At 42.6% G+C, this 22,292-nt stretch overlaps 1 protein-coding gene across 4 annotated transcripts in view; it reads left to right on the top strand.

Moving 5' to 3' along the window:
• MTMR4 (myotubularin related protein 4) overlaps positions 1-22,292 on the top strand; it is a 134,459-nt gene that overhangs the window by 29,446 nt on the left and 82,721 nt on the right. For 2 of the 4 annotated variants that reach the window (XM_033921844.1, XM_033921845.1), the window contains exons 3-4: positions 9,598-9,687; positions 19,022-19,138. In XM_033921844.1, coding sequence (XP_033777735.1) covers positions 9,598-9,687; positions 19,022-19,138 — 207 coding nt within the window. Of the gene's footprint in view, positions 1-5,823; positions 5,949-9,597; positions 9,688-19,021; positions 19,139-22,292 lie in introns of those variants that run through there. The other 2 variants (XM_033921846.1, XM_033921843.1) reach the window with 2 other exon arrangements.

The raw sequence follows: 22,292 nt of genomic DNA, 5'->3' as shown, positions 1-22,292 counted from the left end.
GGGCCGCCACGTGAGCGGACTGCTGGGCACGATGGACCTCAGGTCTGACCCAGCGGAGGCATTGCTTATGTTCTTAACCTTGTCGAATGCCTTCTGAAAATCCAGATATACAATGTCGACCGGGTCGTCCTTGTCTATCTGCCTGTTTACTCCCCCGAAAAAGTGCAGCAAGTTTGTCAAACATGATCTGCCTTTGCTGAAACCGTGCTGACTGGTCCTCATCAGCCCGTTTCTGTCAAGGTGATCAATGATGTGGTCCTTTATCGTGCCTCTAGCATCTTTCCCGATACCGAGGTCAGACTCTCCGGTCTGTAGTTTCCCGGATCTCCCCTCGAACGTTTCCTGAAGATCAGTGTAACATTTGCCACTTTCCAGTCTTCCGGAATCCTTCCTGTCTAAGAACATTAGATACTAGGGATATGTTGGAGAAAGGGGGTGGTGGAAAGAGGTGTCGGAGGGTATGGGGCTGATGAACTTTATGGCATATAGGTGGGTTATTTTTTTTGTCAACTTCCTATTAGTTCCTGAGCCAATCACTGCTCAGGCACTGACATGAAAGTTGACATTTAGTGCTGAGCTGCAGATTACTGCTTTGACTTTAATGTCATAATATGCTCATTTGGTTTGAGCATGGTGTCTTTTTTTTTTTTTTTTTTAATTATTTATTCATTTTTTCATCTTGCATCAAGTACACAATATTACAACAGTTAAACTTGTATACATCACTTGAATTTCGTTCTAACATCATCTTAAATACATAAATTTATACCCTCCCCACTCATCCTTCCCCCAAATATTTTAATCAAAAATATCATATAAATATTGTATTTTTATCTATTGATTAAATCTTTAATCTGTCTCACCTTTCTCTTTCCAACACAACATCCAATATTTCTCCCTCCCTCCTCTCTACCACTATCGTGTCCAGCAATTCTCCCTTTCCCCATGTGCACCATCTCTTTCCCTTCTACTCTATACACCTGTGTGCAACTAGAGGCCTTCTTCCTGCACTCCAGCTATATGCCCCCCTCTGCCAAAGCCAAACCAGAATCCCGAAGGCTTCCCTCCAACGTCGGTGCTGATGTTGGAAGGAAGCCTTTCGGGTCAGCCGGGGATCCCAGTTATCTCAACAGTCCTCCTTCCAGGTGAACTGCTCTTTTCTGCCTTTAGTGGCACTTGTTCTTTGCAGGGAAGCAGGCAACAGATCTTGCATGCTGCACATGGCTGACTCAGAAGCCATCTCTCCTGATGGAGGAGGCATGAACTTGGGACACAAGGGAGGGAAGAAGGGGGCACTAACTTGGGACATAGGGAGGGAGGGAATAGAAAGGGAGAATTGTGTGTGAGAGAGAGGTAAAGAGATGGTGCACAAGGGGAAAGGAAGAAAGAGGAAAAAAGTTGGGCATAGAGAGAGAAGAGTGACATAGATATACATGGGGATGAGAGGGAGAAATGTTGGATATGGCGGTGAAGAGGAAACAGATTGATGAGGATGCAAGGGAGAGGAATGTTGGACATGGTGATAAGAACATAGGAATTGCCATACTGGGAGAGACCGAAGGTCCATCAAACCCAGTATCTAAACTAAACTAAACTAAACTAAATCTTAGGTTTGTATACCGCATCATCTCCACATTCGTAGAGCTCGGCACGGTTTACAGGAGATGGGATGGAAAGGAACTACAATGAAAGGTAGAGGTTTGCAGGAGATCGGATAGAAAGAAACTACAATGAGGGGTTAGAGGTCCAAATATGAAGAGTTTTTAGAGGGCTTAGAATGCCAGAGATGGAGTAAGTATCAGATTTTTGAGAATAGCCAGGTCTTCAGATGTTTGCGGAAAAGTTGGAGAGAGCTCAGGTTCCGAAGAGGGGAGGAAAGGTTGTTCCAGAGCTCGGTGATTCTGAAGGGAAGGGAGGTCCCTAGTTGGAAACAGGTCCCCTGTTGGAAACAGTATCCTGTTTCTAACAGTGGCCAACCCAGGTCCCAAGCACCTAGCTAGATCCCAAGTAGCAAAAAAGATTCTATACTGCAAAGAATAAGCAATGGATTTCCCCAAGCCATCTCAATAATGACCTAGGGACTTCTCTTTTATGAAATAACCCAAACCTTTTTTAAACCCCGCTAAGCTAACTGATTTCACTATATTCTCTGGCAACAAATTCAAGAGTTTAATTACACGTTGTGTGAAGAAATATTTTCTCCAGTTTGTTTTAAATATGCTACTTAGTAGCTTCATCACATGTCCCCTAGTCCTAGTATTTTTGGAAAGAGTGAATAAGTGATTCACATCTACCCTTTCCACTCCACTCATTATTTTATAGACTTCTATCATATTACCCCTGAATATAATTTTAGAACTGTGTTTTAGTATATTCCATTTTTATTCATTGATTGTATAATTTTAGCACTGTATGTGAACTGCCTAGAACTATGTGGTAGGGCAGAATACAAAAATAAAATAATTATCTCTTCTCCAAGCTGAAGAGCCCTAGCCGTTTTAGCTTAACATCATAGGGAAGTCGACCCATCCCTTTTATCATTTTTGTGCCCTTCTCTGTATCTCTTTTAATTCCGCTATATCTTTTTTGAGATACGACGACCAGAACTGCACACAGTACTTGAGGTGCAGCCATACCATATAGCGATAGAAGGGCATTATAACATTTTCATCTTTGTTTTCCATTCTTTTCCTGATAATTCCTGAACAGTGACACCTAGATCCATTTCCTGGGCAGTGACTCCTAACACAGAATCCAGCATCACATAGCTATAGTTCAGGTTCCTCTTTCCCACATGCATCACTTTGCAGTTGTTCACATTAAATGTCATCTGCTATTTTGGCGCCCAGTCTCCCAGGGTCCTCTTTAATTTTTCACAATCCTCTTGTGATTTAACAACTTTGTGTCATGAGCAAATTTAATTATCTCACCAGTTATTCCCATCTCTAGATCATTGATAAATATGTTATAAAGCAGCTGTCCGAGCACAGACTCCTGGGGAACCCCACTATTTACTCTTCTCCATTGAGAATATTGACCATTTAAACCCACTCTGTTATCTGTCTTTGAACCAGTTCTCAATCCATAAAAGGACATTACCTTCTATCCCATGATATTCTGAGAACATAAGAATAACCTTACTGGGTCAGACCAATGGTACATCAAGCCTAGTAGCCTGTTCTCATGGTGGCCAATCCAGGTCACTAGTACCTGGTCAAAACCCAAGGAGTAGCAATATTCCATGCTACTGATCAAGGGCAAGCAGTGGCTTCCCCCATAACAGACTATGGACTTTTCCTCCAGGAAATTGTCTAAACCTTTCTTAAAACCAGCTATGATATCTGTTCTTACCTCTGGCAATACATTCCTTAAAGTCTTTCATGATGGAGGTAGAGGTGTGGCATGGTGCTGGAGAGGGATGATAGAAGTAGAAATGTTGGTCATGGGGCTGGTGGGCAGTGGTGAAAAATGCTGCACATGATCTGTGGTATGAGAGAGGGGGAAATGTTGGATATGGCAGTAGGAGTGGGAGAGATGTACCCTGGATATCTCTCTCTTTCCCCACTCCCCTGTACACAGGGGGATGGGATCATATAATGGTGAAATGATAAAGGCAGGGAGATGAGCATAGGGGAAATACTAGAAAAGGATGTATGGGAGATGCTGAATATGGGGAACAATACATACAAAGAGATAGAAGATGGATGGTGAGCATGGAGAAATGTCAAATGTCAGGAGACCCTGGCAAGTGAATTAAAAAAAGACAAAAGAAAACAGAGACCAGCACCTGAGACCAACATGATTTGAAGAATAAAATGACGAGACAACAAAAGGTAAAAAAAAAAATTATTTTCTATTTTGTGATGAAAATATATCGAATTTGAAATATATATCCTGCTAGAGCTGGTGTTAGACATAACTGGGGACCACACAGCCGAGGCGGTGCTTCATTAGCTTAAGGCTTTCTCTGACCAGGGGATAGGACAGGGACCGAGCTCACGAGGATGGGGCAGAGATGGGGACAAGTTTTTTTCCTTGTGTCATTCTCTAATTTACACTTCCACATTTATGGCGTAACTGGTCATGCCTAAATTTTGGGTACACCGACAATTGAACACAGGACAAAAGCGCTCCGACAAAGCCACGCCACCAAAATTTGACATGTAAATATGTACTTAAACTAGTATTCTATAATGAATTTGGTGCTCAAATTTGGTACTTAATATACTGGGCTACTGTAATTCAGTTTATTTGGCAGGCCTTCAGTCAAATTTGCATAGATTGCACAAAATCCAGAATGCGGCAGTGCGTCTAATTTTTGATTTGAAAATCATTCAGTTTTATAATGTTCTCCCAGGGGAACTCAGAACGTTTTACATGAATTTATTCAGGTACTGTCTATCCCTGCAGGTTACCAGATTTAAAGATGGACAAACCTGGACACAAGGCTCCGCCCCATCCCGCTCACAGCCTCGCCTTGTTTTGCTTCCAACCTGCCCCGCTCTGTCTCTAGCCTTGCCCCACTTCCAGCCCTACCCCCCCGAAAGACGCCTCTCTTTTCCCGACCTCCAGGCTGCGCAGATGCATGTGATGTTATCCACGCGTGCTTGTTGAAGGCCCTTCAGATGCAGCTCGGGGTTTTCCAAAACCTGGACAGACTACTGGGTTTTAGAAAGTCTGTCCGGGAATCCAAACAGTCCTTTAAAAAGAGGACATGTCCATTTTTTTCTGGATGTCTGGTAACCCTAATTTAATGTACCAAGGGCAATGGGGGAATTAAGCGAATTGCCCAGGGTCACAAGGAGCAGCTTGGGTTTGAACCTACAACCTCACTGCCACACAAGAGATGGTTTGGGGAGGGTGTGCGAGAAGAGTGGCAAGGCTGGGGAGCATGTGCTAGAGAGGCAGAGATGAGGGAGCATGTGAAAGGCAAATTGGGTGGGAGTGTGGGGCAGAGTGTCTCTGGGTCACCCTTTCTGCATGGCAGAAGCAGGGAGCTGGGCCTCTTTTCCCCAGTCGCTTCACTGAGACGTCACTCTCAGGTATGCCCTTTCTCTGTTTCTTGACTTGCATTTCTCCCAGTCCCTGTTTTCTTTAGTCTTCCCTGACAGGATACGCCTGTGTTATTTTTCCCTTTCTGTGAGTATTTCACTGTGAATAACTGAATTAGGATTTTCTTCACTAACATTAAATGCAAAAAAAAGACTTCAATGCATTGAAGATGAAATGAGGGTATGTTTGCCTCATATATATGTCTAGCATTGAAAAACATGCTCATGTTTCACACAAACATGCTTATTAATAGCTTTCGGAAGTTTACTTTTCTTCATAGTTAATATTTTTTCATTATGTGCCCAAAGTAGGCTGGAAAAATGTTCATACGTTTTACAGTATACCGTTAACCCCAAAAGTTTGAGAACCACTGCCTTAGTGTCCTAAACTAAAGTTTTAAGTTGAGAGGATTTATTTGGTTTGGAGGAAAGACTTTCAAGCATTAACGACCAGTACCACAAAGATTTCAAGCAGCAGCCTGATCGGTGAGGTTCTGTGTGCAGATTAAACCACCTGTGACAATATTTATATACTGAGATTTCTTTCCCACTTTTATGAAGAGATTCCACCAAAGTGGGCGTGTATATAAAATATAATGTAAGATGGAGAGAAGCGTTGGTGTATATGTCGGGAAGACAGCAGAGGGCCCTGCCTGCTTTAATATCTTGAGTTCTTCTGCTTGGAAGGTAGGAGGAGCTTCAGCCCCTCTGCCCGCCCTTTCCTTCCCAGGAGCTGTGCTGAGGTGTCCCTGTTTTTTGCTGCCAGGGAAGCCATGGTACTGATGCTGCAGGGAGGCTGAGGGAGGAGAGCCATGCTTCTCTTCCTGGATGCAGTACAGGCCGCATCTCGCCATGACTTTGCCTGTGCGGGTCTCCTGCTCCTTGCTCAGTTGTTTTGTAAGTGCTTTTGTTCGTTTCGTTACCCCAAGGTTATCGGCTTCTCCAGCTTGGGAGGAGGGCAGGGGGTGTGGGAGATGTGAATTGGAGTTTCTCCGGGGGTAAGGATGACAGAGGGAAGCCCTGCTCCAAAAGAGATTTCTAGCTGGCGGGTTCTGCCTCTTTTCTCCGGTGCCTGCTTGCAGCCTTAATTTTGCACATACCTCTCCAGTTGACGAGAGGGCCTAGAGACCGAAATCTTTCTTGCTTGTTTTAGGGAAAACTAGGTGAAAGAATTAAATTCCTCTGCTGTGTCGTGGCTTGTCTTGTGCTGATTTTTCAAGGGTTGATCAGTGCCTTTCTGCTTTGTACTCAATAGCAGGTTAGAGCTGGGTGGGGCAGGTTCAGGCAGTAGGAAAGCCTGGTATGGGGGAGGGGTAGTCTTGAGTGGTGGGCTGAAACAGAAAGTGGAAACTATCATGGAATAATTGCTGGTGTCCCTATCCCAGGTTGTTTTGCACAAGCTGCTCTTTATGGGAGAGGCACCTGCTTATTGTCAATCTTTTAATACTGTTAATGTTCTAAAAATGTTGCATTGTAAAATACCTGTGGGGCAGAGAATAGATATTACTGATGGAGCCCCCACCACATAGGGAACAAAATCTCATGTTACTAAATGCAGAATCTGGCCTTTGGGGTGCATCGTTTGATGTGCTGGGCAGAGAATAGTCTCTACTCCCACTGTGTTGAGCGTGAGCTGAAATTGCTTCATAGAGGGAGTTCAAGAAGCCCTTGGCTTGTGTTTGTAGGTTAAAACAATTTGTAGGCCTTTCTGGCTGAGCTGAACGTACAAGTTGGAGACCTTCAAATTTGGTACTAAATGAAAAGAATCCTCCTGAGGAAAGGAATCTATTTTATTCGTTTTCTAAGCTTTTGTCATGCTCTTGTACTCCCAGATTTTTAATGATTTCACTTTTAATCCTGTTTCCATATGTGCCCCACCACCCACCGGCTTTGAGTGTAGAAGGAAAGATTTTCAGGTCCCTCACTAAGCAAGGAATCGGCCTGGGGGGTAGTTGTGGAAAGAGCCAACCATGTGGGCAGGGCCAGAAAGTAATAAAAGGGGCTGTAGTTGCCCTCCCCAGATACCCTCCTGGAAGCTAAGACAGGAGAAATTTGCTATGCATGGTGTCTGAAACCCCTGGGGAGTGAGTGTGTGTGTGTGTGTGGAGGGGGGTACAGTAGGGCTTTCATTGTGCCACTGAAAATCCCCTGTCCTGGGATGGGACAGGGACAGTGAGAAGGAAAAGACTCTGGAATGTAAGGGAATGGGATGATATTTACCACCTGATGTTTCCTGAGAGCCTAGTGGATTGTGTTTTTAACTGTAAGCTTGAAGGGAAGAGTTCTGGGGATAAACTGCTCTTCTGGACACTTTTTGAACTGTACATGTTATGAACTGGCTTTACTGACAGGAACTCTGTAAAAACATTTGAAGATAACCACTAAGACTGTTCACTGTTTATTGCTGAAAGTAAAGCAAAGTTTGCCCAGGAAAGAATACCCTTCAGCCTACTGGGATTTAGCCTGACCCCAGTCTTATGCCCAGCTCAAGAAAAACAAAACTGGTCAGAGTACTCTACCCAAAGAGCTTAGCCAGTGCTCAAGACATTGTGAGACCAGGGTTATAAACATAAGCTGTTTCACCCCTCCCCTACCCAGTTCCTCTTGTATATTTGTTTAAAAGGGATCTGGGGGTCCATCTTCATGGACCTACTTCTATGATTATAGCAAGTTGCTATGGACATCAACACATTTCAGCCTATGAATGTGTTGTGGGCACTTAAGGGTTTGGTGCCTTGGCCATCAGGCATTAATATATGTGAGCTGACGTTGCTTTCTATACATAGACATGGAAGCATTGTGAACATTAGCACCAGTAATCATTACAGAACTCTCATAGAGATTGACACAGGGACAGAATTTGTGCTCATCCCTGTGGGAAACCATCCAGTGTCATGCTTTAGTATCTATCTCAATCTCAGTCCTACACTAGCATTCTTCATTGCAGGACTTAAGTGTCAGTGGCTGTGCCCATTCATACTCTGATTCTTCCCTCTCTCCTTAAAGAAAGACATGGGGATGGTTTCCTGCTGTTAACTGCAGAGATGGGGACTTCTTATGTCCCCATGTCATTTTCTATGTGGCAGGTTTGTATTAGTGTGAGTACTGTACATACTCAACTATAAACCTAGATTTTGGGGTATAAAAATGGCTCATAAATGTGGGGGCTCAGTTCTATTTGAGGCATCCAGCAGTGCACCTCCGCCCCCTCCAAGACCCGTTCAGGCCTCCCTGGGCCTACCTTGAGCCCTGGTGGCCCAGCGGTTAGCCATGGCAGGAATAGCACTTCCCATCTCCTGTCCCAGCCGGTTCCACACCACCTCATCTCCCACCTTCTGGACCCTGTACCTTACACACCTTGGTGGTCCAGTGATGAACCGGGGCAGGAGTGATCTCCTACGCTCCTGCTCCATGCAGAACTGCTAAAGAAAATGATTGTTGCAACCATGCGAATTACTGGGTTGCTCCTGTCCTGGCTCTCCACTGGACTTCCAGGGCTCAAGACAGGCCTGGAGAAGGCCTGCAATAGGTCAAGAAAACATTGGGGCACAGAGCTAGCTGAGACAGGACACAGGAGGGGTCGCTCTTATCCTGGTTCACCGCTGGACAATCAGGGCTCAAGGCAGGCCTGCAATGGGTCAGGGAGGGTGCAGAGCTAGCTGGGACAGGACAAGGAAGGATTGCTTCTGTCCTGGCTCACCACTGGACCACCAATATATAAACTCTCGGTTTATACTCGTCAACCTTTTTTCCTCTTTCTTTGGGAGGATAAAAAAAGGTTATTTCGGTTTATATTTGAGTATACAGTGTTCACCCGGTCGTTCGTGGTAGGCAGTTCGTGGTCCTGGTCATTCGCGTTATTTTCCAACTGCAAACCGCCGACAAGGAGAGGGCAGCGTGAGAGGCAGGAGAGAGCAGCCGGAGCGCTGCATGTGCAGGAAATCACTCGTGGTATGCTCCAATCGCTTCTTCCTGCACTAAGTCGGGCCTTATCCAATCAGGAGCTGCTTTGACACGCAGCTCCTGATTGGATAAGGCCCGACTTAGTGCAGGAAGAGGCGGTCAGAGCGTAACGCGGGTGATTTCCTGCACTCGCGGCGCTCAGGCTGCCCTCTCCTGCTGCCCTCTTCCGCTGCCCTCCAGGCTCCCCCATGAAAAACCGTATTCACGGTTATTCAAGATTCGCGGGGGTTCCTGGAACGGAACCCCCGCGAATATCGGGGGAGTACTGTATACGGAGGTGATTTAACTATGTGCTTTGAATATCACTACTGTATAACCTAATGCTTTAGCACTGTTAAGATGATTGGATAGCTGTGAGTTGGAGTTGTCTGTGCCTCTGTGTTCTTGCTCAGTGGTACTGTGCACACCTCCTGTGTGATGCAGATACAGTGGAAATGACACGGAAGCTATGTTACTGTGTACTACTGTTAGGGCAAAAGATGTGTGGAAGCAGTGTTGCTAAGAATTTGTAGAGTAGCAGTGAGTTGCTCATTTTTTTGTATGTTTGCCTTGGAAAATTCAAAAAATTTTGGTTTTGGTCTAGGGCGAAGAGGGACCTCCCAGTTTGGAGTACATCCAGGCCAAGGATCTGTTCCCGCAGAAGGAGTTAGTGAAGGAGGAAGAAAACTTGCAGGTATGTTTTTGAGTTATAACAGGTGTACTTCTATAATGCTATCTTATTGGTATATCTGTTCTAAATCTCAGACTTTGCAGATTATTCAAAATACTGCAGTAAAACTTGACTATGGGGCTCATTTTGGAAAAAGAAAACTGTTCAAAAAATGACATAAAGGGGCCAATTTGCTATTTTTGAAACCCATTTTCTTGACAGATTTATATGATAATTGTCTGCACTGTGTCTAAATCTGAAGGGTGTGTGTTGGGGGCTTAGTTTGGATAAGTCTAGGGCAGACTTATGATTTGGACATTTTTCTGCAATAATCAAACATTCTTGTATAATCCCACCTGGCGAAGCTTGAAGAATGGTTTGAAATTTGGCGCAAGGTCATGCATTTGGGCTGCAAACACCTGAGGGAACGGTATAGTTTAGGGGGTGAAGAACTTATATGCACGACAGAAGAGCGGGACTTGAGTGTGATTGTATGTGATGATTTTAAGGTGGCCAAACAGGTTGAAAAGGTGACGGTGAAAGCTAGAAGGATGCTAGGTTGCATAGGGTGAGGTATGGCCAGTAGGAAAAAGGAGGTATTGTTGCCTCTGTATAAAACTCTGGTGAGACCTCATTTAGAATATTGTGTACAATTCTGGAGGCCGCACCTTCAAAAAGATATAAAAAGGTCCAGAGGAAGGCTACTAAAATGGTGTGTGGTCTTCAGAGATGTTTAAATACCTATGTAATGTAAATGCGCATGAGTCGAGTCTCTTTCATTTGAAAGGAAACTCTGCAATGAGAAGGCATAGGATGAAGTTAAGAGGTGATAGGCTCTGGAGTAATCTGAGGAAATACTTAACCCCCCCCCCACTTTATTTAAGTTGACTCGAAACAGCAAACAAACAAAAACAGCAGCCGTTGATATAAGCAGTAACAAAAACCATAAACTGAGGCAACCAGCTCAGAAGGTACATGATCAACAAATACAGATATAGCTGTCTTAAGTCAATTTTTTTTTTTTTTACAGTGTGTGATCCCCAATTCCCCTCACCCCCAGGCTACCCACCTAACCAGCCCCCCCTTCCTCCCCCCTTAGTCTGTGGAGCAAACAAGATACAAAGATCGAAACTGCTGCCACAGGGAAACATAGGTAGACAATAATAGTTCCTTCCTGGAACAATGAATAGATTCCCATGATGCCATAGCTAACATTTGATTGACCCAAAGTAGTAGCACAGGAGGATCTGCAGCCTGCCACACTTGTAAAATAGCCTTTTTAGCTAGGAGAACATCCACCATAAGAAATCTACAGTCAGCCTCTCAGCAACCCTGTTGCTCCAATTTAGAGAATGACATGGGGAAAAAATCTGTCCCCTGCCCACCGTCCCCTTCACCGCAGCATCCATACAAGCCTTAGTACTGCAGTATTTAGCTTATTCCTTCCTTATAAATCAAAGTTCTGGCTGCTGAACTGGAGAAAGAGATATTCAGCTGGCAGGACTTTGTTTATAAATTTTTATCAACACAACTATTATACTACTTTATCCTAAAGCAAAAAATAAATAAACAGAATTTTTTTTTTCTACCTTTGTTGTCTGGTTTCTACTTTCCTCATCTTCTCATTCAATTCCATCCACTGTCTTTCTTCTCTCTGCATCTTCCATTTGCTCTGTTACTGTGCCTCTCCCTTTCTCCCCCCTTCCAAATTAGTCAGGCACCCATCTTCTTCCCTCCGCTCTCCCCATAGTCTGGCATCTCTGTCTTCTTCCCTGCCAGCATCTTCTCCCCACTCTCTCTTCCCCATTTCCCTTCAGTGTCTTCTCCCACTCTGTTCTTCCCCACGTAAATAAGGGGAAAGTTCCCCTGGACTGGAAATTAGCTAATGTCGTTCCTCTGCATAAAAAGGGTTGCAGGGCAGAGGCTGCGAATTATAGACCGGTGAGTCTCACATCAATAGTGTGCAAACTCAGGAAACACTAATTAAAAGCAAATTGGACACGATCTTGAATGAAGGGAATCTTCGGGATCCCAGTCAGCATGGATTCACCAAGGGTAGGTCCTGCCAATCCAATCTCATCAGCTTCTTTGACTGGGTAACAAGAAAGTTGGACTTGGGAGAGTCTTTGGATGTCGTGTACCTGGACTTCAGTAAAGCTTTTGATAGTGTCCCACACCGCAGGCTGCTAAGCAAGATGGAATCGATGGGGTTAGAAGAGACACTAACTGCATGGGTCAATGATTGGCTGAGTGGCAGACTTCAGAGGGTGGTGGTTAATGGTACCCTCTCTAAAACATCGGAGGTGACCAGTGGAGTGCCGCAGGGCTCGGTCCTGGGTCCACTCCTTTTCAACATATTCATAGGGGATCTGACTCAAGGGCTTCAAGGTAAAATAACACTATGACGCCGATGACACCAAACTATGAAATATAGTAAGTGAATGCAGTTTACAGAATTATATGGCGCAGGACCTACTTACATTGGAAAGTTGGTCCTTAACCTGGCAGCTAGGCTTCAATGCTAAGAAATGTAAGGTCATGCACCTCGGAAGCAGAAATCCATGCAGGACGTACTTCTTGAACGGATAAACTTTAACTAGGACTTCAGCAGAACGAGATTTAGGAGTAATCATCAGTGCAGACATGAAAACTGCCAATCAAATAGAGAAGGCTTCATCTAAGGCAAGGCAGATATTGGGTTGTATCAATAGAAGTTTCGTCAGCCGAAAGCCTGAAGTCATAATGCCGTTGTACAGGGCCATGATGAGACCTCATCTGGAGTACTGTGTGCAATTCTGGAGGCCACATTACAGTAAAGATGTGCGCAGAATTGAATTGGTTCAGCGGACGGCCACCAGGATGATCTCGGGGCTCAAGGGTCTCTCGTACGAAGAGAGACTGAACAAATTGCAGTTCTATATTCTCGAGGAACGTAGGGAGAGGGGAGACATGATCGAAACATTTAAGTACCTCATGGGACGTGTCGAAGTGGAAGATGATATTTTCTTTCTCAAGGGACCCTCGGCCACAAGAGGGCACCCGCTCAAACTCAGGGGCGGAAAATTTCATGGCGACACCAGAAAGTATTTCTTCACAGAGAGAGTGGTTGATCATTGGAACAATCTTCCAGTGCAGGTGATTGAGGCAGACAGCGTGCCAGACTTTAAGAATAAATGGGATACCCATGTGGGATCCCTATGAGGGTCAAGATAAGGAAATTGGGTCATTAGGGCATAGACAGGGGGTGGGTAAGCAGAGTGGGCAGACTTGATGGGCTGTAGCCCTTTTCTGCCGTCATCTATGTTTCTATTCCAAGTTTCCAAGTTTATTATATAGTTTGATTAATCGCCTATTCAAAGTTCTAGGCGATGTACAAATTGTTAAAAATATCTAAAATATTTTAATAAAAAATATGATAAAACATACAGTATATCATATTAAATTACAAAATATGGACATTCTTATACAGAGATTAAATCATTTAAGTTAAATAATTTATACATACAATATCAAGACAAAAGGAAAATTATTTAGTGGTTACAATCAATATTAAATTCAATATATTAAGGTAAAAAACATTTGGAGGGGAGACAAAAATGATTAAAGAAGAAATATTAGATAAAGAGAGATAAGAGAATTATTTATTCACTAAAAGCATCTTTAAAGAGAAAACTTTTAAGTTTGGTCTTGAATTTGTCTAAATTCTTTTCCTCTCTTATATACAGTGGAAGATCATTCCAGGACTGAGGAGCAGTTATTGAGAAAATAGTATGACGCCTCGTATTAATAACTTTTAATGAGGGAATGGCCAATAAATGTTGATCTCAGTGATCTAGAAGTAGAATAAGGAATTAAAACTCTAAAAATAAAAGCAGGAGTTTTAAATACTAAAGATTTAAAAGTAAGTAAGCATAGTTTAAATAAAATGCGATGTGCAACAGGGAGCCAGTGTGCCTCCTTAAGTAATGGTGAAACATGATCAAATTTTTTAGCTTTGTAAATAAGTTTAATAGAGGCGTTCTGAATAATTTGAAGACGTCTAATTTCCTTTTGTGGCAAGCCTTTAAATAAGGCGTTGCAATAATCGATTTTGGAGATTACTAGAGAATGCATTAGGATATTCAAGGATTTTGCGCATAAAAATTTGGCCACGGATCGAATTTGGCGAAGTCTGTAAAAAGTAGATTTAACCACTTGGCTTATATGATCGTGGTAAGATAATTTGTTGTTAAATATTATTCCAAGAATCCTAATATTTTGAGTCGTCTGCAATAAAATGCCTTTTATAGATATGGGAAAAAGAAGTGTACTACACTCCTTCCATGGAAAGAGCATAACGTTAGTTTTATGAATATTTAAGGCTAGTTTATTAGCATCTAGCCAGTGGTGAATTTGATCTAGCTTGTCATTTATTGCTACTATTTCTTGTGGATTATTGGGATCAATTGGATGTAATAGTTGTATATCATCTGCGTAGGCGAATACCGAAAATCCAATGGATTGACATAAAGTCATAAGAGGAGCAAGGAAAATGTTAAATAGAAGAAAGTATTGATCCTTGAGGGATACCATAGGGTAATGAAAAACTGTTTGAGGTCATATTATTAAAAAAGACATTGGAAGAACGGTTTTCAAAGTAAGACTTAAACCAGAGCAGAACTTGATCAGTCACACCAATAGATTGAAGCCTATTTATTAAAAGGGTATGGTCGATAGTGTCAAAGGCAGACGAAAGATCAAGTGAAATCAATATGACAGAAGTGTGGTGATCTAAATGGTATAATATAGATGTTGTCATACCGATTAGGGAATGTTCTGTAGAATGATTTTGTCTGAATCCGGTTTGATTTGGATGTAATACATTAGTTTTTTCTATATATTCAGATATTTGATTAAACACAATTTTTTCAGTTATTTTTGCTAAGAAGGGGATGTTGGCAATTAGCCTGTAGTTAGTTTTTACATCAGATCCTATTTTTTGATCCTTAAAAACAGGGCGTATAGTAGATTTTTTCCAAGCTAATGGCATGATACTTTGTTGTAAACTAATATTAATTAAGGTATGTATATAGGGACCAAATATAGGAAAATATTTCTTGAGAATAGTAGGAGGAATGGATTCAGTAAAGGATCCTTTAGGATTGATAGTTTTGATAATCGATTCTAGATCTTTAAGGCTTGGAAGGTTGAAATGGGAACATTTCGAGGTAAATAATGGATTACTTTCTTGATCTAATATAATAGTGGATTGTTGTTGTAATGTAAAATTTTTTCTGATGTTATTGACTTTCTCGACAAAACAATCTGCTAAATCTTGTGCAGTTGGAAGGGGTTTGGAATCAAGAGGAAGGTTTTTGGATTGATGATTAATGGATTTTAGAATACTATATAGCCTGGAAGTATTTTTAGCCTGTATAATTTGTCTAGAATAATATATTGATTTTGCTCGAATTATTTTTTCTTTGTAATATGTTGCGTGTTCTTTAAATTTTGATAAATTGGAATGATTTTTATCTTTCCTCCAAGTTCGTTCCAATGAACGAAGTTGTTTTTTAATTAAGTCCAGTTCTGCGTTAAACCATGGATTGATTTTCTTTTGTGATGAAATGTATTTTGTTTGAGTTGGAGCTAGTTTATCAATTAGGAACTGGGTAGAATCGAACCACTTGCATATGAAGTCTTCTAAAGAGGATGATTCTAAGTCTCCAAAGTCGAGACTAAAGTTTGATGCAATTAATTCCGAAGATAATTTACTAAAATCTTTAAACTTCCTAACTTGGGAAATTTCATTTGGTTTAGACAATGCAGCTGTAAAGGTTGTTGTTATTAAGAAATGATCTGACCATGGTACAGGTTGAGAGGAATGAAATTGAAATTGAAATTTGTTAAATGAGGATATAGAAGTTAAAATCATATCGATCGTATGGCCAGCTATATGTGTTGGTGTTGAAAATAATGGAGATAAATCTAACAACCTAAGATGGGAAAGAATGTCTTTGGTATAGTTTCAGCGTCCTTCTCCCCCCTCTGTCTTCCCCATGTCCTTTCAGCGTCCTTCTCCCCCCTCTGTCTTCCCCAGGTCTAAACTAAACTAACTAAACTAAACCTTAAGTTTATATACCGCATCATCTCCATGGAAGTAGAGCTCGGCACGGTTTACAAGAACTTAAAAATGAGAAAGGGTGGGAAAAGGTTTACATAAGTTTATAAATAGAGTGGAAAAGTAAGGGAAAAGAAATTACATGTTAGAGAAGAGCCAGGTTTTTAGTTGCTTGCGGAATAAATGGAGGGAGCTCAGGTTCCGCAGCGGGATAGTAAGGTCATTCCAGAGACCTGTGATTTTGAAAAAAAGTGATTTTCCCAGTTTGCCTGCATGGAGAATACCATGTAGGGAGGGGAAGGATAGTTTTAATATATGGGCGGTCCTGGTGGAGTCAGGGCACCGTTTTGGCGGGTTACCCGCGACTACTCGTGGCTAGCCACGGGTAACAGCCACCGTGTCATTCTCTACTCCAATTCTCCCATCAAGCCCAACAGGAGAATCCTAAAGGACCATTCACACTGGCGTTTCACCACTTCCCCCAACATGAGAAATAGTCCATCCCAGAAAGAAGACAGGGTAGGGCAGGGGTGCCCAATACATCGATTGCAATCAACTTGTAGATCAGGAAGGCAACGCGAGTCGATCACAGAGCCCATCGTGATTGACTCGTGTTGCCGTCCCGATCTACTGGGCCAATCAGCCTTCCTCTTCCTGACGTCCTCCACCACCACCCCAAGCTCTCCCTGCAGAAGCGTCAGACCAACCAGCATTCCTCTCCCCGACGTCAATTCTGACGTTGGAGAGGAAGTTCTGGGCCAGCCAATCGCTGCCTGGCTGGCCCGGAACTTCCTCTCCAACGTTGAATTGACGTCGGGGAGCGGAATGCTGGTCAGCGCAACGCTTCTGCAGGGAGAGCTTGGGGTGGCGGTGGCTTGGGGGCCTGTTCCCTAATGGTGGCGGCAAACCTAGTGGCTTGGGGGCCTGTTCCCCCAATTGCAGTGGCGGCAAACCTAGTGGCTTGGAGGAGGGAGAAAGAAAGAAAAAGTTGGGGGAGAGAATGAGGTCTGGAGGAGAGGAAGCATACTAGAGGCTGAAAGAAGGGAAGAAATATTGGATGTACAGTCAGAAGAAAGTACAACCAGCGACTCATGAAATCACCAGACAACAAAAATAGGAAAAATGATTTTATTTTCAATTCAGTGATCAAAATTTGTCCATTCTGAGAATTTATATCTGCTGTCTATATTTTGCACTATGGCTCCTTTTTACTAAACCGCAATAGCGGTTTTTAGCGCAGGGAGCCTATGGGTGTCGAGAGCAGCGCGGGGCATTTGGCGCAGCTCCCTGCGCTATAAACTGCTATCGCGGTTTAGTAAAAAGGAAGGGGGGTATACTTGTCTATTTCTGTATGGTTGTTATTGAGGTGACATTGCATAGAGTCATATGCCTTGACCTCTTTGAAAAAACCCCAGAATATGAATGATAATTAACATTTTCTCTGCCTTTCAGTGTGCTTTGTGTTGTGGTTTTTTTTTTTAAATTTTATTGTTGATAGATCATTTTGACTTGGTCATTTTAAAAGTAGCTCACAAGCCCAAAATGTGTGGGCACCCCTGGGGTAGGGCATTCCAAGAAATGATGTACAAGGAAGTCCCTGCTGGTCTTGCATTTAGTACAGAGATCATCATCCCAAAGACCCATCTGAAAGCCCCTACATCTACTAATGTAAGCGTTATGTAAGAGTTTATATTGGAACTCTTGAAGATATGTGTTTTGGGCCAAGAGAGCTGGCTAGATTAAAACTAAGGGCAAGGTCTCGATCCAAAAGACCCTTTCCTAGAACCCATCCCCAGAAAAACACTAGGTTGTCAAAGGACTAAACACGGCACCAGTCCCTCCCCATGGCGTACCACATTACTAGCCTATTGTGAACAGGGGGCGTGTTAATGAAAAGATGGTCCAGGTCCGTAAAGGCAGGGCAACGGCCAGTCCCCTACTAAAAGAAAGGGCATAGTGCCGGGCCTGCAGATAGGCAAAAAATTGAGTGTGTGGAAAATGCATTTCCTCCTATATTGTGCAAAATATAAACATAGAAACATAGAATATGACGGCAGAAAAGGGCTACAGCCCATCAAGTCTGCCCACTCTGCTTACCCACCCCTGTCTATGCCCTAATGACCCAATTTCCTTATCTTGACCCTCGTAGGGATCCCACATGGGTATCCCATTTATTCTTAAAGTCTGGCATGCTGTCTGCCTCAATCACCTGCACTGGAAGCTTGTTCCAATGATCAACCAACTCTCTCTGTGAAAAAATACTTTCTGGTGTCGCACGTGATCACACGTTCCAGGGAAGTTAAGGGATTGCAACTAGAGCAATTGCCCCCTGGAGAGAGCGCTGGAAGCTGAAGAAGACATGGCCCCTCCCAAATTTCTGCCATAGGCCCCAGCTATGTTTAATACCAGCTCTGGACCTGGCAGATCCTTGAAGCTGCTTAAAGGTACAGATATCATGGGGGGAGAGGAAGAAGATGCTGGACCTGTGAGTGCAGCAACCGCAGTTTGTTTGGTTTTTTTAATCACAGTAGCACAGGGTAAAAAGTTTTTGCATCTGCAGTAAAATGTACTTTTTTTTTTAACCACGGATCCACATTCCCATGTCATTCTCTATCTTCAGCAATGCACTTATCACTATTGCTTTGAAAAAATGAGGATTGAGGTTTGTTCTGCAGCGATATTTATTTATTGGGATTTATTAACTGTCTTTATGAAGAGATTTACCTAATAATATCTACCTGATACCATACTATTTCATCTGTTGCAGCCTGGTGTATGGAAATCTAAATTGGCACTCCTTGTACTTTACTTTTAATATGTTTGTACCAGTTTGAGGTTCAAATTAGACTGAAAAGCAAAGTTTGAAGGATGCCTCCTAAAAGTACAGAGATTTCTGAGCTATATGTTTAGGCTGCACATGCCATCAGAACAATTGGAAAGATCTGTGCTATTCTTGCTAATCTATAAATCAGTCAGACTGGAAGAGATGAACTCTTTGCCTTGCAATCTGATTTCCTTTCTTATTTCCTCTGTCTAATATTGCTCCTCAGTTCTATTCCCTCCTTCCTTCAAGAACTGTTTTCTCCCTCTCTTTTCTTCTTCTACTCTTCTCACTTAGTTTCTCCCTAGCCTGCTCCACCTGTCTATGACCCTCAGTCCTCAGTACAGTGGGTATGAAAGTTTTGAAAACCATGACATTTTGATTATGTTCCCACACTACAGGTATGTTCTGACACATGCTGTTTTTCCTGCTGTTAGGTCCCATTTCCTGTGCTGCAGGGAGAGGCCGTGGAGTACCTCGGACGCGCCAGTGATGCGCTTATTGCTGTCTCAAACTACCGGCTGCATATCAAGTTCAAGGATTCTGTTGTCAACGTGAGTTATCTGCTTTTCTTCAGTTCTCTGTGCGGTTTCCTACAAACCTGGTGGTAGTGGATGCTTGTGGTTTGTTAAGATGGAACATCTTGTAGCAGTTTGCATTATCTGATCTTTACTGATCTGAGCACTCATCGTTGCCTGGGATGAACCACAAACCCAGAGAACTGATAAAATTCTGCTCCAGACAGTACTGATAAGCTACACTTAACAGGAGGTTGAGAGAGGTCCTTTCAAATCATAAAGGGAGATGCAGTATATTTACATAAGAACATAAGAATAGCCTTACTGGGTCAGACCAATGGTTCATCAAGCCCAGTAGCCTGTTCTCACGGTGGATAATCCAGGTCACTAGTACCTGGCAAAACCCCCAAAGTAGCAATATTCCATTCTACCAATACAGGACAAGCAGTGGCTTCCCCCATGTCTGTCTCAATAACAGGCTATGGACATTTTCCTCAGGAAATAGTCCAAACCTTTCTTAGAACCAACTATGTCAACTGCTCTTGCCACAACCTTTGGCAATGTGTTCTAGAGCTTAACTATTCTCTGAGTGAAAAATATTTTCTCCTATTAGTTTTAAAAGTATTTCTCCATAACGTTGAATGTTCCCCTAGTTTTTGTAATTCTTGATGGAGTAAAAAATCAACACACTTGCACCCATTCTACACCACTCAAGTTTTTGTAGATTTCAATCATATCTCCTCTCGGCCGTCTCTTTTCCAAGCTGAAGAGCCCTAACCTTTTTAGTTTTTCCTCCTGCAAGAGGAGTTCCATTCCCTTTATTATCTTGGTCGCTCTTTGAACCTTTTCTAGTTCTGCTATATCTTTTGTGATAAGGCGATCAGAACTAAATGCAGTACTCTAGGTGAAGTCACATCATGGCGCAATACAGAGGCATTATAACATTATTAGTCTTGTTAACCATCCATTTTTTAAATAATTCCTAGCATCATGTTTGATTTCTTGGCCGCCACCGCACATTGGGCAGAAGGTTTCATTGTATTGTCTATATTGACACCCAAGGTGGCCCATAGCGTCTGGTAACTATAATTTCGGTTAATCTTCCCAATGTGCATCATTTGCATTTATCCACATTAAATTTCATCTGCTGTTTGGACGCCCAGTCTTCCAATTCCTAAGGTCTGCCTATAATTTTTCTCAATCATCATGCGTTTTAACAAGAAGAAGAAGAAAAGTTTTTCATCCATCTTCATACATATGAATGCAAGATTACTGCCCCAATTGCACTATTGGCATTTGAGTCGTTTAGCTGTAACTCTGGGTTCCTTGAAAAATAACTTCAAAACATAGCCCATGTCATGGGATCTGTTGAAAACCTTTAAGAGCTAAGTGGGAATTTCTTCCCCTCTTTTCTTTTGCCATTGAAAATATCTTTATTTTTTGAATAGCACATTTATTAGCACTCTTTTAAAAAACTCATACACAGTGATTGGGCAGTGGATTTGGCTATAGGAGCTTCGGTTCTTGGCCGAATTACACAATTCTGAGTGCATGTAAAAAGAATTATAAGTCTCATATATATAATTCATTTAACAACTCTTATCCTAGGAGTCTTACACAGCATTGTTACACTTTTGTTGATGTGCCATGACAGGTCACCTAAAATTACTATCTATAGCAGGCTAATATTTCTTTGGACCTAGATTTTGTTTTACAGAAGCACCCATGAACGACTTGGTTATATGTTATTTGGTTATTCCTGTTTTTGTTGTTCTTAAGTATATCAACCTTGTATACACTCCTTTGTAACATATCTGTCATAATGGCCAATATCTTTTTATTTGTTTAAACTGATGTTATTATAAACATTGTATGGTTTTATACTAACAAAAATATTTGTGTTAAAACTTATGGCAAGGATGTCTAGTCTTTGTAGACTGGCTCACCAGGATCACCCAAGTTTCTAATCTCGGTTTATATTCAAGTCAACCATTTTTCCTCCCTTTTGGGGGGAAAATGAGGTCTCAACTTGTGTTCGGATCGATTTATATTTGAGTATATACAGTGTATTTTCTTATGTTTGCATTTGCCAACAAATTGCTCCCTCTGCATTCTCTAGGCTTCAGAAAGGTTTGCTATGCTCTGCTTGCTTATTTGAGACAGTGGAGAGTTGAGCCTTTTGTCAGAATGACTGGGGAATTTGGGTTGGCGTAATCTCATAGAGTCAGGGGAAGGAACTGAGGTTTTTTATTGCCGTCTTGAAGTTCAATAGACCTTCTAACGATTTTAAGTGGGTAGGTAGTTTGTTCCAGAGGCGCAGTAGGTAGTGCGTGTAAGATCTTTTTCGGGCGTTCTCTTTTCCACAGAGGACGCATACCAAGGAAGCATGTAATTGCTTTTCTTCTTGTGAGAGAAGTGGTCTGTTCAGGGCGTAGGGTGGAAGTGTGGAGGCCATATAGGCTGTCATGGAAGAGTTTGTAAACCATTACTAAGCCTTTGAATGTACATTGTCAATTGGCAGCCAGTGGGCAGCATGTAATGCCATAGCGATCAAGTTTCTTATGTGGAGTTGGATGGCGACATTTTGTACTCATTGTAGTCGACGGACGTTTTTTGCAGTGAGGCTATTTAGGAGCATGTTGCAGTAGTCCATTCAGGAGAGGACGAAGGCGTAGAGTAGCTGGTTCTGAGAACTATCATCTGATTTTCTGTAGCTGTTGGAGGTAGTGGAACGAGGTGGAAACTACTTTGGAGATATGATCAGAGAGCAAAAGGTCACCGTCAAGGATCACCCCTAGGCTGTGTACTTTATCTTTGGATGTCAGGGTGGTCGATTCCCAGGAGATCAACAGATGGACGAGTTCAGGAGTCGCCTTTCTGTATCCAGAGGAGATCAGTTTTCACCGCATGGAGATGGTGCAGTCTGTCATTACTTCATGAGCACCGGGGGAGTTTCTTGCCTCCCTGGATCTCACAGAGGTGTATCTTCATATCCCAAATTTTTTGGCGCACAGGAAGATTCTGCAGTTTCACGTCTTAGCGCAGCACTTTCAGTTTGCGGCTCTTCCCTTTGGATTAGCGACAGCACCAAGGACCTTCACCAAGGTGGTTGTGGTAACACATCTCTGCTCTCTGGGTGTCCTGGTCCATCTGTATCTGTACGATTGGCTGATCAGAACTCCCTCTCTGG

The sequence above is a fragment of the Geotrypetes seraphini genome, chromosome 15, assembly GCF_902459505.1.
Source record: "Geotrypetes seraphini chromosome 15, aGeoSer1.1, whole genome shotgun sequence".
Classification (NCBI taxonomy): domain Eukaryota; kingdom Metazoa; phylum Chordata; class Amphibia; order Gymnophiona; family Dermophiidae; genus Geotrypetes; species Geotrypetes seraphini.
Note: the sequence above shows the minus strand (reverse complement) of the source record. Positions and strands in the feature narration are given on the sequence as shown.